The 17,501-nt window shown below is 45.5% G+C and overlaps 1 protein-coding gene across 2 annotated transcripts in view; it reads left to right on the top strand.

Annotated features, from left to right (window-relative positions):
- tnrc18 (trinucleotide repeat containing 18) overlaps nucleotides 1-17,501 on the top strand; it is a 43,905-nt gene that overhangs the window by 14,589 nt on the left and 11,815 nt on the right. For both annotated transcript variants that reach the window (XM_026165514.1, XM_026165513.1), the window contains exons 3-17: nucleotides 1,703-1,843; nucleotides 4,755-4,862; nucleotides 5,294-7,069; nucleotides 9,206-9,293; nucleotides 10,060-10,289; nucleotides 11,375-11,521; nucleotides 12,107-12,291; nucleotides 12,634-13,045; nucleotides 13,248-14,225; nucleotides 14,310-14,455; nucleotides 14,538-14,671; nucleotides 14,808-14,921; nucleotides 15,029-15,209; nucleotides 15,300-15,615; nucleotides 16,262-16,474. In XM_026165514.1, the coding sequence (XP_026021299.1) occupies nucleotides 1,703-1,843; nucleotides 4,755-4,862; nucleotides 5,294-7,069; nucleotides 9,206-9,293; nucleotides 10,060-10,289; nucleotides 11,375-11,521; nucleotides 12,107-12,291; nucleotides 12,634-13,045; nucleotides 13,248-14,225; nucleotides 14,310-14,455; nucleotides 14,538-14,671; nucleotides 14,808-14,921; nucleotides 15,029-15,209; nucleotides 15,300-15,615; nucleotides 16,262-16,474 (5,169 nt within the window). The remainder of the gene's footprint in view (nucleotides 1-1,702; nucleotides 1,844-4,754; nucleotides 4,863-5,293; nucleotides 7,070-9,205; nucleotides 9,294-10,059; nucleotides 10,290-11,374; nucleotides 11,522-12,106; nucleotides 12,292-12,633; nucleotides 13,046-13,247; nucleotides 14,226-14,309; nucleotides 14,456-14,537; nucleotides 14,672-14,807; nucleotides 14,922-15,028; nucleotides 15,210-15,299; nucleotides 15,616-16,261; nucleotides 16,475-17,501) is intronic.

Below are 17,501 nucleotides of genomic sequence, written 5' to 3'. Positions count from 1 at the left end.
TGATTTAAAATGGTGTGTGTGTGTGTGTGGCTGCTGACGGACTGCAGTTTTAATGTACTGATTTAGATGCAGGGGAAACTCGGCAAGCACAGCATGTCTCTTGGATTCCCACAGGACTAATACAGAAACACACACGTTCATTCCCTCCCCCCTCCTGCCCGTATACAGGCAGCACCCTTTCCCCTACACACATGGTTAGTTTTATCAGGGTAATGGCCGTGGAGTGTGTTCAGTAATGGTCCAGGAGGGGGGGGATCTGGGGGTCCTCGGCTAAACATGAAACCTTTTCCAGCTCTTCAGAAGGTTGCGCTTGGAAGAAGCTGTAATGGTTCAAAGTTTGCCGGTGGACAGATTGCACATGTGATGAGGGTGGAGTCTAATAAAAACGATCGATAACCGTATCGTGTTAAGATATGAAGTGATTTACGGGGATTCGCGCTCTCCATGGAACTGGATGCAGTGGTGTGTAGTGGTTGAATATTACTTATATTGAGGTTTTATTAATAACACCTTTATAAATGTATGGGGAAAACTCTAAACATAAACTGTTATATATTATATTATGCAGCAGGCATTTTTCTGATAAACGCTCCTGTGACCTCTTGATTTATGTCAGAGTCTAATGCACAGTGGCCAGTGCAGGAATAATCTGGTCAGCTAAAAAGTCATCTTCAGCTATTTTTATTATGTTATGTCTCATAGTGAAGCGAAGATTTTAAAAAAACAAAAAAGGTACACATTATCAGTTTGATTCTTTCCAACATTAGATTTTGCTGCCTTATCTTTGTAAAGTGAAGCGCTTTCAGTTTTGTGATGACACAAAATGTGACTTGTTACCAGGAACGGTACATCGGGTGCAAAGCTACAGCAAATTTAAAAGAAAATACGTCAAGAAAAACTGAATATGTGCGCTTTTTTTTCTTCTTCTATATTTGTGTTTCTGAAAACACATTTCAGGTTTCAGTAATCGTCAGCATATTTCTAAAAATATTTCACTGTTGTTATGTGTTACTACCCTTTTTTTTTTATTTATAGCATTGTGTAATCAAGCTAACTGTTCATTTCCATGAATCGTTGTTGTGATTAACAGGTTGAGCTCAAGCTGTAACAAACATTTAATGTGTTGGGTATTTTTGCAGTGTGTGTGTAATTTATATTACATATACATCTTTGGCCTAATGCTGAAATACATTTGCTTTTAATTATATTTTTTAAATAATGGAAAACATTTTGTCTGTGAGTTGTTTATAAGGTTGAGTACATTTTTACTTGGTCAGATTTGTCTCATAAAAGCTGTCAGCATGTAATCCAGAGCTCTATCTGACAGACAGTTGAGTTTGAGGTAAATCCCTGTCCCACCCTGAACAGAGACGCACTCCTCCTCGTGCCCCACATGGCTGCATTCCTCTTGTGACGATTGTGGCTTTCGGTTGGTGGTTACATTAACTTCCCTCCTTTCTGAGTGAAGTCTGTCTGTGGTCTGTCTTGTTGAAATGGAGTGCATGGCTGCTCAGTAATAATGTGATTACAGCAGACTGCTCGGGCACAGTAGCATCAGCACATATTGATTTAGCTCCCCTCGCCCAAAAACACACACAGGAAGGAATGACATCACGTACAGAATAAAAAAACATTGACTGTTTGTGTTGTTTGGCCTCGCGGTTACAAGGGTGACTGACAGTCTTCGTTCTTTTTCCTATAGGCGATGCCTTCCCGGCAGGCTCCAGCCCCTTCCTGTCAGGCTATCCAGGCCCCTCCTCTCTGACCTCTGACCCTGCATACAGATCCGCAAATCCCAGCAGTCTGCAGATGGCTCAGCTGTGGGCATCGCATGCTCATGATGGTAAATCACCTACATTTGCATTTCTGTTTCTATCCTCCTTTTCTGTCCCAGTACATAATTCAAAGGCAGAGTGGCATCATATTTTCATGGCATTTTTCACAATCCTGTCCTGACCAATGCCCAGGAGGCCTGTTCCTCATTGCTTACTCCGCTGGGATCCTGTTCCATTTCTGTCTCACGGCTGGTAGCTCTGCTGCTGGCTCTGTCCTGAATGTGCCTTGGTTCCTCTGTCCTCAACCAGTCCTTTACTTTCGCCTGTCATCTGTTTCTGTAATCGGTCTTCCTCTCTCTTGTTCTTTTTTGAGCCTTCTGTCCAGTACGCACTTTGTCTCTGTCGGCGTCTCTCTAGTTCTCCTGCCCTACTTTTCATACACCATCCTGCCCGAACACACTTTTAGACACACAGAGGATTGTCTCCTTGGACTCCTCGTTTCCTTAACTTGCCTGTGACTTTCCTCAAGGCTTGTTCATTAAGTGATTGAATCTCGGTCCCCTCCTCATTCCCTTGTGTCCTTTTGCAACTCCTTATCAAATCTCACTGGAGTAGGTCAGATAGGGTAGAAAACAAACCCCACAGTGCATTTCAGCAAGGTAAGAGAAGGACAAATGGATTTCATTTAAGATGCCTTTTAAAAGTGATTGCGTTGCCTTGTGTGACACACGGCTTGCTCAGTGCTTTTCAAACATTGTAAATCAAATTATGTGGTTAGTTTATTTATTTTAAGACTTTAAGACTCTGCTTGTTTCCTTCTAATGGTCAAGTGTCATTTCCTATCAAAAACAAATGGGGGAAAAAAGCTGTTTTTACAGTAGACCTCTTGTGCTTTTCCTTTTTCCATATGCTATTACAGTAGTGGATGCTCACATTAAACATGGCCACAGTTTAAAATAATGAGGTTGGTGTATGTGCAAGTAATCCTTGTGGGTCAAAAGCTCAGGCTTTAGACTAAACACTGTATGATGTCAGTGAGAGTGGATATGAGAGCACTGATATGGGTAGTCTTAGAGGTGCCCAGTGTGCAAATGTGAGGTAAAATGGAGCTTGCTGGCTGTATGTGAAACTCTTCCTTCAGGGTTGTGATTAGATCTCCTGTGTGGGAATAGTGCCACTAATTGCTCATTGTAAATGTCTAATTATAAATCTAAATTTAAAAGATGTAACCTGTTTCACTTTATATTCAGCCAGAGAAGGAAATATAAAGGGTGGATAAACTTTGACATTTGACTTAGGTTTGACTGGATTTAAGGTTGAAGTCTCTAAAGCTAAAAAAGCTAAACCCCCTGCTTGGTGAAGAAGACTCCTGAACAGAATCCTTCACGGGCTAAGAGAGATTCCTAATACCTGGTGGCTGGCTTTGATAGCAGCTAAAGTTACTCTAAGCTGGAGACAATTCTGGGCAGCAGCTAAGAGGCAGACTTTGGATATGCCTGGGATGCACCGTACTGCTACAGCTGAACCACAAATCAAAGCTGTTAAAGATCAAGGCTAGCTGTTAACTGTGGTTAAAGGGAGCTTTGCAAGAAACCCATCCTGCATGCTGTTACTCTCATTCCATCATGCCTCTTATATTTCTGTCTCCCAGTGCCTTCTTCTAATGCTGACACCCCTTAACACCCACCTCCTCGGCTTCTCCGTTTCTGCATCTCAGAACGAGGGGAGACCCATTTATACCTCTGCGCTGCCGCCGTTGCTTTTGGGCTGGAATGGCAACTGCGTCTTTAATACTTCTTGGAATGGCTGGAGTGTGAGAACAAGGAATGCCTCACCCTCCTTTTTTTCTTCTTCTTTCTCCTCTGCTTATGGCCTAACGTGGTGACACCAGCCAGCTCAGTCCTAACACAGAAATCCAAACACAAACCTTTGTCTATATTAAGATCTGGTCTCTGAGAGCAGCAGTTGGCTGTCGGGAGACTCTTGCCCAGCAACCCAGGCTGACCCACAAACAGTGATTTGTGACATGAGGTCAGCTGTAAATGTTTTATAAAGAAAAAAAAGAAACTGAGTCACAATTGATAGTGTGGTTAAATCTCTTGGAGCTGAAGTTGATTATTTAATTCAGTGGACAAAAAGAAAACTGATCAGCCACTTAACTGAGTGTCCAAATAAATACACGCACGTGTAGTTGAATTTCACCCTCTCATGTGTATGTTCTGATTTCATTTTCTCTAAAAGTCAGCAGATATTAAAGGAATCACTTTGAAAAGTTGGAGCATTAGAAAACGAAGGTATCTCCAGTCCTTATGTCAGCTGATTACTGATTATAAGTTAAGTGGATAAAATTGTAGAAACTGCTCTCATTACACAGTAACTCAATCATTACAAGTTAAACAAACACCAGTTTAAACAGTCTGAAATGTTTAAACATCAAAGCAAGAGTCATTGAATGCATGACTAAGAGGAAGAAAGAATGATGTAATGATCTGAAATGCCTCCTTGTGATTTCCTCATACATGGTATTGCTTCAGACCAGCTGACTGTAACGTCTCAGAGTCCAGGGCGACAGTCCAAAACCCAAAGGTCTCAGATTTTACAATAAAATGACTGTAACTGTTAACGAATTATCAAACAGTCAAAGACTGATTATCTCCAGGTCAACTAATAGATTCAAAGTTGACTAATCAGAGCAGTCAGCATGTAAGTGTTGAGAAATTTCTACCTGATGGGTTAGAATGAGAATTTGGCCAATCATTGACCCTAAAAATCTTCATTGTAAAGAAGATAAATGCCATTACTGAACATTTAGCCGGTGCAAAGTGGAAGTGACACAACAGATAAATATCAGCATGAGTCAACAGGACTGACGTTCAGAGGATAAGCTAACAAAATTACCTTTTATATTTATACACTAATTAACTGAACTTTTCTGGTGTTTTCAGTGTCATTTCTATAACCTGCATTCTGTGTCTTCAGGCTACCCCCCTCTTCCAAGCAGCCTGTACTCCAGCCCTTACCTGGGGCACCTGGGGCACCTTGAGCCTCCCTCGCTCTCCCAGCACCCTCTCTATGATTCTCATAAAGGTCAGTATCTGTCGTCGACAACATTCACAAAGACCAGTTGCCTGAATTTATTGTACATATTCTGCCTTATCCTGTGATACATCAGCAGCAGTAGGTTTTGTGCTAAACCTTTTTATTATAGTGTGAAAGCCTATTTAGTTGTGGGCCCTGGCCAGAAATACAACACCAGATTTAGCCCTGATTCCTTTGTCATTTTCACACTATAATGTATGTCTCTTCTGTCATTCGGCTGTTGCCGATCTACTATAAGCCTGTTGCATTGTTACGTTTTCTTGGCAAGTTGACACATAAATATTTATTATTATTTTTCACCTCTGCTTGAGTGCTGCAGGATGGTGCTGTACTCTGCCTTCATCATCTGTTTCATCATCTGTCAGCATGCTGTGTGGTTGTTTGTGTTGTCTGACTTGTGTGTTATGTTGTGTTTCTAGAGGGATATTACCTGCCATCCTCCCTGAGGCAGTCACCTCTCCACCCCCCGTCTGCTGCCTCCAATACCCCGTCCAGCTCCACACCCCCACAGAGGACATCCCGGGAAGGGGTGAGGGAAAGGTCTTATCGGGGAGAGAGGGATAGAGACAGGGAAAGGGAGCGGGAACGTTCAAGAGAGGAGCAGCGGCCGCAGAGCGTGGTGGACTTGACACAGGACGGGAGAGGTGAGGAGGACCGCAGGGTAGGCAGGGAACGGGAACGAGAGAAGGAAAAGGACCGGGACGCAGAAAGAGACAGAGATGGTTGGTCCTTCCATCTACACCAGCAAAAGTCACACTCCCAGCCTTCCACAGTGGAGCCCAGATCCAGGCTGTCATCTCCACAGACCTCCTTCCCTCCTGGTGGGGGTGGAGGAACAGGCAGGTTTCATGGACCAGAACCAGACAGAGGGAGTCGGGACGAGGATAGCGGCTCTCGACTCCACCATAACTCTAATGCGAATAACTCAAACCCTCATTCAGAGAGACATAGGAGGAATGACTCTGTAGCCACGTCAGCTGGAACCCTCCACATATCCTATGTCCTTCCTCCTGCTCTCCAGTCCTCAGCAGCTGGAGCACCCCACCTTTCCACAACCAGAGAGTCTGTCAGGGAGCAACGCATAAGCGCACCTACGTATGTGCCTTCTGTGGAGGTTTATGATGAGCAGGCGGGGCCGATCCAGATAGCATCACAAGCGCGCGACAACAAACACAGAGACAGAGAACGGGAGCGTGACAGAGACGTGGAGCATGAACGAGACAGAGAGAGGGAGAGCTACAGGTTTCATGAGAAGATCCTCATGGAGCATCCTCGGCTCTCCCACTCAGGCGATTTAAGCAATCAAAGAGAGGAAGGTTCTGTGATTTGTTCCAATGGTTCCGTTGGTAAACGAAGCCAGGACACATCCCTCTCCTCCATCCAATCAAGGTTCAGCCCAGAAACCAGGGACATCTCTAAACACTCAAACAGATTAGGCATAGAGCGATCTGCGGCAGAGCCCAAGTGGAATCCTATCAGTCCGGTGACCAAATACGCTACAAGTCACATGGCTGCTCTGGCAGCCCAACACACGCTTTCTTCTCCCCACAGCCAGCAGACACACACGCGAATGTCACAGTCCCCTCACACATCCCATCGACACAACAGCAACACACAATCGACCCACAGCCATTCCCCCCAAACACACTCCTCCCAGCACGGACACGGGCGTGCAAGCGAAGAGGGTAGTCAGAGACGCTACCTGGACCCATCGGCACTCTACCGACCAGGGGGTTCCAGCGGTGGAGAGCGTGGTGGGGGATTGGGTTCGGATTCTAAAGAGGTTTCGGCCATGCAGAGCCTGATCAAATACAGTGGAAACTTTGCTGCTGAAGGCCCTGGTTCCTCCAGGAACATCACGGACGGCAGAGGGCCCTTTGGTGGATTGGGGAACATTGGGATGGAAATCGAGAGGGAAAAGGAGAGGGAGAAAGAGAGAGAGCGAGAAAGGGAGAGGGATAGGATAGCAGTTGGCTCCGGTGGTTCAGGAGCATTAAGGATGCCTCAGCTGAAGAGAGAACAGGAGCGACCCGACAGTGCCCGCTCCTTTGGTCGGGAAGGTGAGGGCGAGGTGCGCCACCCTCCGGTTGGGATTGCTGTTGCTGTGGCTCGGCAGAGAGACAGCGGGGCCACCAGTAAACAGACGAGTGGGAGCTCAGACACACAGAGACCCCTGCTGCAAACCGCTATTAAAGGTCAGTACTTCTTTGGTCTTCTTCAGCTAAAAACTCCTTTTTTTTTTTTTCCTGGTGACTGATAGACGTACAAATCTGAGTGCAAATTGCACTCAGTGTGGGTTTTAAAATACTTCCAGGAGTCACATTCACTGAACTGATAACACAATATTTTAAAGTTACTGGCAAGTTAAATCAAGCGTACTTAGAACATTGTTCAAATGTATTTGCTTGTGCTTGTGCTTTCAACTCTCCACTGTGGCTTCTCTCTGAATTGTTCTGCAGGGAACACAGATCCCTTCAGTTAAATGAACCAAGAGCAAATGATTCCTCATTTTGGTTTCTATGAATAATAGACGATTCATTTTCTCCCGCCTCAAAGTCATATTTCCTCAGCCCCCTGTTTGACACTGAGGTGTTCATGCGTGCAACATGATTTGAATGGTTAAAAACAACTCCCCCCCCCCCCCCCCCACAATTTGACTAATTATGTCATAGGGTGTATTTTGTTGAATGGCTCTCTGCTGGCTGCATTGCAATTCCTGCCATATTACACTCCATTCTTGGACGTCAAGGTCATTCAGCTCCAGTGCTCCCGCTCCATCTCCTTGTTTCTGTTTCTTTCTCATCACCGTGTGTCATTGAGCTCTTTCTATCTTCCCACAGCTCGGCCTCACTCTCTCTCTTGCTCTTTTCATTGAGTTGAATATCTCTCTGCCTCCCCACCCTTCTTTCCTTTCAGAAAAGGGTTTTGTAGAGGTACTCCCCCCTTGTCCCACCTCTGGGCCCTCTACTCTTTCTCCACTCGTTCCCCCCCTCTGCATTAAACATGTCATTACAGAGCGCAGCTAAAAGCTACAAACAAGCCTTGAATTACAATAAGACCATGGCTGCGTTGCTAAGCAATGGATCAGTCTTGAGTGACTGTGTGTATATTAGGAATTGTGTGTATTTATGAGCTACTGTAGATGCACATGCAGTGCATCCCTGTTTGCGATTGGAGGGGGGGGGGAGTTAGTCATTTCCTTCCTTGAGCAGATTGATTTGCTAATAGCCTCAGTCCCTCATGCTAGGAGGAGCTCTAAATAAACAGCAGAAGAATTACACTGGAAATAGATGGATGTGTAAATGGAAGGAAGCACGAAGTGGTCTAATGATAGGAGAGACCATCTATCAATAGGTTGATGGACCGGAGGAGAAAAGTGTGTCAGGAAAGTAAGAAGAGTATGAGACAGATGGAAGCACAGCAATGAGGAATGTGGGGGAAGAAGAGGGGGCACGCAGTGTTTATCCCTGATACAGAAAGGATAGCATGTGGGGCCGGCTCCTTGTAACCTTGGTAACAGTGTAGAACCCTTTCCTGTGGAGCATGTCAGGGATTGTTAAAGTCTCTTGTCCTTTTATAGGCTACACACACACACACACACACACACACACACACACACACACACACACACACACACACTCTCTCTCATGACTGAAAGGTTTGGCACACATGTATAAAACCTTCTGCTGCTTGGGGACCCTCAGTCAGCGTTGATGAGATGGAAAAGGGTTAATGGGAGAGAGGAGGAGACCCTCATGTTTATTCTGGGTTGCCCGCTTGAGTGCTGCTCCCCTTCCTCCTCTTTTCTTCCTCCTCAGTCTTTTGCCGTTGGCTCTCATAGTAAGCAGGATGGGTTTAAGGCCCTGTGTATGCAGTAGTAAGGCAGCGATGGCAGGTTCACGTGTCTCCTGCGGCACTAGACTAATAATTGATGCGAGCTGGCAGCTGGAGTGAGAGCCGTCGCTCCATTTCTGTGTGTGTTTGTACAGTTTGTGTGCACACACACTCTGTTTGGAGAATGAAGCTTAACATAATGATTTTTTTGTAGCCTCTCTGCTCATTATGACATGCTGTGCCACCTTTAGTCGCTGTCACCTTGTATTTTTCCCCTTCTGTTCTCTGTTGTCACCCATCGTGCTCAACTTTATAACCTGCCAGAGTTTCCTTTTTCATCCCTACTATAGACCAGAGAGATGTCCAATAGTAGAGTGCACTGTAGCAGGTAGCATAATATGGCTGTTATAGCCCATCATATTTTCTTCTATGGTGTAGTATCGAAGAAAATGTGATGATGAATCCTTTTCTCTCTTCCCGTCTTCCTGAATGTGTAGATGAAGAACGTGGAGAGGACCGTGCTCGCCACCACAATGACAGACTGCTGGCTGGCCGGCTCGAACGTGAGCAGGAGAAAGTGCTCAGGTGGGGAAGTAATTCAGCTATTGATTTTTTTTATTTTATTATTTTTTTTTATTGTTAGTAACCCAGTTACTCATTAGTCATGAATCATGTTTAAACAAGTCTATTGGGCCACCTGCAGGTCTCTTCTTTAAACAATATTAAATTAAAATCGTAGCCTGTATATAAAGGGTGGAAGAATCAACTGTGTCACCTGTTGCTTTGTGACTTAAACTCTGTGGTTTTCACCACTTTGTGAGTTTGGTGCTACATGTGACCATATTTGCAGTGCAGAGTTCAAACTTATGAGCAAGCTCAGCTAACGAGCTGTATCCCGAACAGTCGACACAGACTCCTGCTAATTCCTGTGAAGGAACAAATAAGGGACTAGAATTTTTACTCACCAAAACTGGAGCACAGATTTAATTCCAGTAAAAATGCTAGTGAAGAGGTCCAGTTCAGCCACTCAGATTCGCTGATACAGCACAGAGCAGGTAGCCAGTTTGCATCCACCTGTCTGTCAAAGAAGTCATGTTCCTGTTAATGCAAAATTTTAAGCCTGAACAAAATCAAAATCTTACTGTGTACCGTTGTTATGAACGTGGTTAAAAATGTTTATGTAGCACACTGTAAACTGGTTTCTTTCTGCTGTAAAGTCGAATGCATTATGGGAGTCCACTGGGATTGACTCCTTTGGAGCTGTCCTTGAAACTGAAGTTTTTGGCATTTCCACTCTGCCTTCATTTCTCAGGGGTTGTCCCTTTATTAAACGGATTTTGTTTCCTTTTAGAGAGTCCAAGGAACTTGCAGAGTTTACTCAGATGCACCCTGCCCCACTATCTAGCGGCTTGACACCCAGTATGATGACATCCAGCCTCATGACCCCAAACCTTGTGGTCACTGGAGGGGCCGCTCTGGCAGGGGCAGGACGATGGCCTCCTGACCCCTCAACTTTGACCTCTCACTCGTGGATACCCCGGTCTGGAGCTCCCCCAGTCTGGCTCTCTGGCTCTCCATACAGTATGTAGATGTGCTTTTGTCTCACACTTTAGATTTTTCCTCAAACCCCTCGTAACATCGTTGAGGAACTCAGTTGTGTAACTGGCGATTTTAATAATTTTGTGCTTTATGTCAAGAGAAAAGTCAACAAAAGCTGAAATAATGAATCTTTTATTCAAGCTGCAGAAAATTAATAAAGACACATTGTTGATTGTGCTGCTTTTATTTTGACTGTTGTTTCAACATTTATTTATTTGTTTAGAGTAAACAATTATTTAACGGATTATTTGGAAGTAATCATACAGAAAGCCCTAGTTTACTTATTGTTTGCATTAAAAACAAAGTGGTAAACACATGTTACGTGTGTTACAGTCGCTTTGTTTGATGGAAACCTTACATGTTGGAGTTTTAAATAAGCTCCTTGAGCACTGAAGGAGACACCCAGATGTGGGACAGATAGCACAGCACGCCGTTAAAGGAATTAGCGGTTTTAACTCTGTATGCTTTTGCACTTTCAGAATCATTTCTATCTTACTGTCTGTCAGCGTTATAACACCTGGTGCTAAACGTAGAGCACACATGCTTTGTCTAGCTTTTCACACGTGGCTTTTCCTGATTGGTGTTGTCTGTCCGTCGAGCGGTTCAATCAGCAGCAGCCCCGTTGAGTCAAGTGCCGCAGACATTCCTGGTCTCTCCAGGACATTCCAGACCTTCTTCTTCCAACGCACACTGTCCAGAAATAACAGCACAGAGATGCAAACTCACTCACTCACGTGTATGCTTGCATAAGCATGTAAGGTTTAAAAACATGCAACACTGAGACACATGGTCATGCAAAGCTCCCAAAGGGCCTTCTCTGTCTAGACACGGAGGACAAAAAACCCCCAAAAACAAAATACTCTCTCAAGCAGCTAAATTCAGTGCACGCTCCCACATGTGATTCCATTATGCTTTCACTGCAAGTATAAATACTGAATGAAGAATAGCACTGGGTAAATGTTGGATTCAGTTTGGCTTCTGTTGACTTTCGCTTCTTTTCATCTGACGTTTTTCGCACTTCTGCCTCCATTTTTTTCACCCTTTTATTCTCCCCCCCTCCTATTCAGGCCTGGGTCCCTCTTCACTCCACCAGACCCTCCCCCCAGGCTACCCACCCTCTCTGCCAGGCTCGATGCCCCCTCCCTACCAGTTTGCCAGAGATCCGCAGTCTGGACAGCTAATCGTCATCCCATCCGAACACCTGCCACACTATGGTAGGAAAGCTGTTGTCTTTGTAAAAGTGTCAGTGCAAGTTGGCTTCCGCCTTGCTCGAGCGAAAACAAAGGAGTACCACTTTTATACAGACAGATGTTACTGTTTGTACTTTCTGTAAACAAATGAAAATGGAAAATCACTCATGTTTCTCTGGCTTCATTTTATAATTTGCCATCAGCTGAGGCTATTCTTTGACCATAAGCCACCCTAAACCCTGTATCTGTGATCCTGTAGCAGTGCATTGTACTTCTTTTCCCCTTGTACATACTCAACTCAGTTTCAGTCGTTTTCCTTTACAGTTGAGTAACACCTAATGTGCATGGGGTAGTTATAGCAATGCAACAAGGCAACAGTTTTTATATTAAAACTACATCAGCTGGTTTCCTCAGTGCCCAAAAGCTACAAAAAGGACGTGGAGTATCACAGTAGTAAACAAACCCAAGTTCCAATAATTCTTTATCAAATTAAGAATATCCAAAAAAATCTTTTTGTAAGTGGGGAAAAAACTGCTTTGTAAAAAGCAGAAACTTTGAATGGACATTTAATTTTACTTTCTCCTCATGGCTCTGGCTGCTGTTCTGCAGGTGGTGATGTACTGGAGCGTGGAGCCCCAGTGTGGTCGGGTGTGTACGGTACAACCAGCACTTTGCAGCATGCGGCCCAGCTGCAGCTCCTCTCTCAGCAGCAAATCCTCCGACAACACGAGCTACTCATGATTCAGCAGCACACAGCGCAGGTCCTGGAGCTACAGAGGAATGCACAGATAGCTGTGAGTGAACTTTGTGCTGTTAAGCACCTTCATGTCAACAAACACCATATTTAAAGACATTTCCATGAATATTACACATTGTACAATCCAGCTGTATGTAGACATAAAGGCATAAACACAGCAAAACAATATTAGATTGGCTTGCAGTAGGGTTTTAGTTCCCTGCTTTGATTGCGCTTCCAAAAAGTAAAGATCAGTAAACAGCCATATCCTGCAGCTGCAAAAGAATACAGCCAGGAAAGTCTAAACAAAGCACATCCCACAATTCATATCCTGAGTCTGTCACATCATACACACACGGTGCGTGCGTCTGTCAGAAATATCTCCTCTCCTGTGTTGTAGGAGCGCCTAAAGGCCAGTGAGCACCGGCCAGAGATGGAAGACAAAGCAGACAAGCGTAACACTGACTCAAAGCCCAGACCCTCCTCAATTTCATCCCCGTCTCCCTCACCGGTGCTGCATCCCCGCAAACCTCCTCCTTCCTCTCGATCTCCAACCCCGTCGACATCGTCCCTAACCCCGCTGCCTCGGCTCCCCTCTCCAGTGACCACACTGAAGTCAGAGGAAGGTGGGCAGAGAGTACTGTCTCCGCCGAAGCCCCTGCCTCACCCGCCTTCACCCCGTTCAGCGTCTCCCCCCCCTTCCTCGCCACGGCGGCCTAAACAAGAGATGTCTGAAGAGGGGGAGGTGGGACAGAGGGAACAGAGAGAGGGGCAGAAACCGACCTCTGCACCCTTTCAAAGCATGTACGCCGGTGAGTCTGGAGCAACCTAACAAGTGTATAATGCAGCCATCTTTGCTTTTCATCATCATGTCAGTTAGAGTGGATACATAAGACTTTTATTTCACGGTAGTCCAAACATAAAGTGTCTTAAGCAATGAATTAATCAGACCTACCTCCTGATATCAGACAAATTTGCAGTTCTAACTTATATTTTTGTTTGCCTTTGTGACAGATCTCCCTCCAGGTTATCCTTACCAGTCCATCACGGCCCCATTTGGCTCACCTTTTCCTCCTTATCACATCCCAACACCCACAGGGGAAAATGCAGAAGCTGTCCCACCCCGTCGTGTCTGCTCTCCTGCTTTAGCTGCCCCTTTGCCCTCAGCCCATCTCCATTCAAGGCTTTTGGACACAGATATCATGCCTCAAAAGCTAGAGCAGTCAAAGTCGGCATCTTTCCTCAAACAGGAACCTGATGTGGAGCAGGGAAAGCTTGACATAACACCAGAGCCACTCGGACCTCTTCAGCAAAGCTGTAGTCCTGCCCAAGTCACCCAGGACAATGAAGACGACAGGGAACCCCCAAAGCCACAGCCTCAACCGTTACCTCTGCATGTCCCTAGTCCTCCACCACAACGAGCCAGAGGGCTGGAAATCAGGGAGGAAGAGAAGGAAGAAGGTCAAATCAAAATAGAAGTTTCAGCTTACTCATGTCTGACAGCATATTCTGAGCCTCCTACACTCACAGAAGCTGAACCTAAATCCAAGGTCATAAAGGATCCAGACCAAACACATTATGCAGAGTGCATCAGCACAGATTCAGACAGACAAGAACTGTCTCAGACATGTGCATCACTAGATCAAACCACCAGCGCTTCATGTGAACAGGAACAGCCAGACAGTCCAGTCATCTTGGATGCTCCGAGTCCAAAAGAAAGTCTGGTTGATCCTCCTCTCTATCCACTTCCTGCCCCTACCTCTCCACTTCCACTTGTCATCAGTTCAGAAGATCCCATGGCAGGGATGCTCGCCTTATTGACAGCTAGTGAGATCGTCCATCCTCTATCCATCACCCCACCTGCCCCAACACTCATACCACAGATTGAAAGCTGCAGCACTGCAGGACCTATGGAGATGGTGGCGCTGGAGGGGATGGCCCTGCTTAGCCAAATGGCTCAGCAAGAGTTAGAAAACAGCCATAAGGAGCAAGGTAAGCAGTTTCTAACAGATGTAATAAACAGCTATTTATATTTATGAACTCCTCTAATTTTAGTTTTTTCTGCATCCCATCCAGATGTGACATTAGAGGGTCTAGACTGTCTTCTTGAAGCAAGCAAACAAATCCTTCTGGAGGCCATAGAGAAACAATCCCACATTGATCTGCCCAGAACGCTGGACCCCAACAAGAAGTACAGCTGGCGGCAGAGGAAAGAGGAGCCGGTAAGATCAAGAAACGTGTGGCCCACAATTGAAAATGAGCCGGTTTAGGAAATGTTTCTCACCTCGTTGCCTCTCTTTGCAGCTGTACAGTAAACTGCCTCTGGATGTGTTGGACACAATGGAAGTGGAACTCCGTGTCCGCTTGGCTGAGCTGCAGAAGACTTATAAAGAGAAGCAGAGAGAGCTCAGCAAGCTCCAGAGACGCAGAGACAAGCGGTAATTTTTTTTTAACACTGCTTGCACACTTGCTGTAAGAGTCACTACTACGCGAAATAATCACAAAAGTGCGAAAAATGCTTCCATGCCTCCGCTCCTGGACTAACACACGCTTAAAATTGTTTTGTTGTGTCAGTGAGCGCCAGCTGCAGGAAGATGAGAGGCGCAGTCTGACCAGACGGGGTAGGGGGCGACCTAGAAAGAGGAAACACTTGGCCACACCTACCAAACTGGACAGCAGGCCTGGAAAGTGAGTGAACCCACAAATGTAATCTGCTGCTGGCTTTTGCCGTTTGTTCTCCTTTATGCATGCTTTTCTATATGCATATTCAGCAAAGGTGGATATTTCTGTCCCAGGGTGGGTAGGGCGGTGCAATACTCGGAGGATTCTGAAGCAGGGGAAGGACAAAGGAAGAAGTTCCGGGTGTCCAGAGAAGAAGAGGAGACAGAGGCAGGAAGTGGAGGCTTGAAAGTGAAAAAGAAGAAAAAGAAGAAGAGCTGGAATGACACGGAGCCATCTACCAGTCATCCGCTGGAGGTAGGCTACCTGGAAGTGTATTTTTTTTGGCAGTAGGGTAATGAGACTGGTCTCGTATAATTAATGATGAGTCTATGGTGATGGTCTTAGGTGCTAAAGGCAAAGCGCGGCCTCCTATGTGAGCAGGAGCAGCTGGCGTCAGACCTCGACAGAGCGCTCTCTCTCTCGCAGCTCGGCTCTCTCGGCGCATCACGCAAATTCACCTCCAGCACGAAATCGGAGAAGTCGAAGAGCAAGTCTGTGGAAAGTCGACTCAAGGAGAGAGGAATCCACTCCTCGGTCAAAGCAGGAAAACACAAGATGGCTTCCGAGGCTTCTGCTTCAGACGCTGCCCGGAAAGTGAAAGGTCAGAAGAAGACAGCTTTGTTCTCTCCCATGAGATCAGAGCTCAGCAGCTGCTCTAACAGTGAGTACCTGGAGACAAAAAGTAGCTTCATGTGTCTTTTCCCCAACTGTCAACACAGCCTGAGTTATAGAGTGACCTACTTTTAGCTAATGCTGATACAGTGTCACCTTTTATATAATTCATGGTTAGACTTGGAAAATTAAAAGTGCAGCACATACTCATGTTTTATGCCACTTACGTCATTTTACATTTGTCAGTCACTGGCTTCAGCACACAGAAAAGTGCTGTAGAGATGGGAGTTGGGTCTGAAGTGGTGGGAATTAGATTTGCATGTGCAAGACTTCCACAGATAAAGTGCATCAGAACCACTGAGAGCAATTTAAAGGTGCACATGTGGATCAGTTTCTGGGTGACCTGCTTGGTCACTCACTAATCTTGTCTTTTTTTGTCTGGCAATGATTTGCTTTCTTGCATTTTCCCCCATTTTCTTGACACATGCTCGTTGGTTAGATGGTGTAGAAAGTTAGATTATCTGCGGCTGACTAGTTCCAGATATGCTGGGCTTTGCTGCATTAGTTTAGAAAATAAAACATTAATCTCTGTGAGGCTGTGATATTGAAACCAAGCGGAAACTCTCTTTGTGTCTGAGTCTTTGTTTCCATCCTCATGACCTCATGAATGATTAACCGCACTCTCTCCACACCAGACTCCGATTCAGAGGAGCACACTTCTGCTCGAGGGGGCTGGCCCCCTCTCTCAGGGACGCGCTCCCACGGCAGCCTGCCCAGGAAGAGGCGGTCTACTTCATCGCCGACATCCCTGCTATCCAGTGAGAAATCTCTGAAGAAGAAACACAAGCACTTATCCCTACTGCTGGAGGAAGCGGGCCTCAGCTCCTCTGACGACTCCTTCGACCAAGGTTACTGACCAAATCTTAGAGCTATTCGCCGCTTGCTGTCGAGTCAGACATCACTGTGTCTTAGAGCTTGTGTCTTAGTTTGGTCTTCACTAAGGCAGCTTTTTTTGGGGTTTTTTTATTAAGACTGCTTTTGCTTGACGATCTCTACCTCTCTCGCTGCTGGCCTCTCTGCAGAGTTGCCATATTTTTTTAAAACAAATGTTTACTTATTTCTACGGTGTTTTTTAATGCCTGGATTGCAAACTGTTTTGTAGCATTTGTACATTGAACATTTTGTGAATTGTGAATTTTTCGCCCCCTCATAAAATTGTATTGCAGTTTGACATCTATAAGCTTTATTAAAGGTGTTGATTTGATTGCTACAGAATGCAAAGCGCCGTGGTCCTTGTGTCTGCTTCATCTGTCTGTCCGTCTCTGTCAGTACGTCCAGCTGCCCAAGTGCACCTCACACATCCTTTGAAGTGCTTTGTTCGTCAAATATCCCTGTGGATAGCTGGAAAATGGCTGTTCTGCTTAAGGGTTCACACTTGGAAAGCTAGAAGATGAATTCAGAGCACACAGAGCCCAGTCTGTTTGGACAGATAATTTCCTTGCTGCGCTTTTAAACGGTCATAAAATAGATGTGTAATGCTAGTGTTAGTTGTCGTGCTTCACTTTTGTTTTTAGACTAACGCTTCTTGAGCATGTGGCCTGGTGTTTGACGTTTTTGGGGGAAAAATGACCCAAGAGTGATTTTGGGATATTTGGACAATAGAGCTCCTCCTGTGTGTCTACTAAACCTTCAAATAACCCTTTTCCCTTTACGTTGCTGTCTCCGACACCTTGCTCTGTCCTCTCACCTTTGACCCCCACCCCCATCCCCTTCCTGCCCTACTCATGATGCTTTTAAGTGTCTCAGCCTGTTCCATGTGCTTGTGCTGCTGCTACTGCGACATTACAGAAGCTTGGCGAGGACTAGCGCAGCCTTGAGCCTACACTACCGCGCCATGGCCATTCTGCGCTGTGGCTAAAGCTTTGCTTAAGCTAT

The sequence above is a fragment of the Astatotilapia calliptera genome, chromosome 4 (genome assembly GCF_900246225.1).
Source record: "Astatotilapia calliptera chromosome 4, fAstCal1.2, whole genome shotgun sequence".
In the NCBI taxonomy this organism is placed as follows: Eukaryota; Metazoa; Chordata; class Actinopteri; order Cichliformes; family Cichlidae; genus Astatotilapia; species Astatotilapia calliptera.
This window is presented reverse-complemented; position numbering and strand designations above follow the sequence as displayed.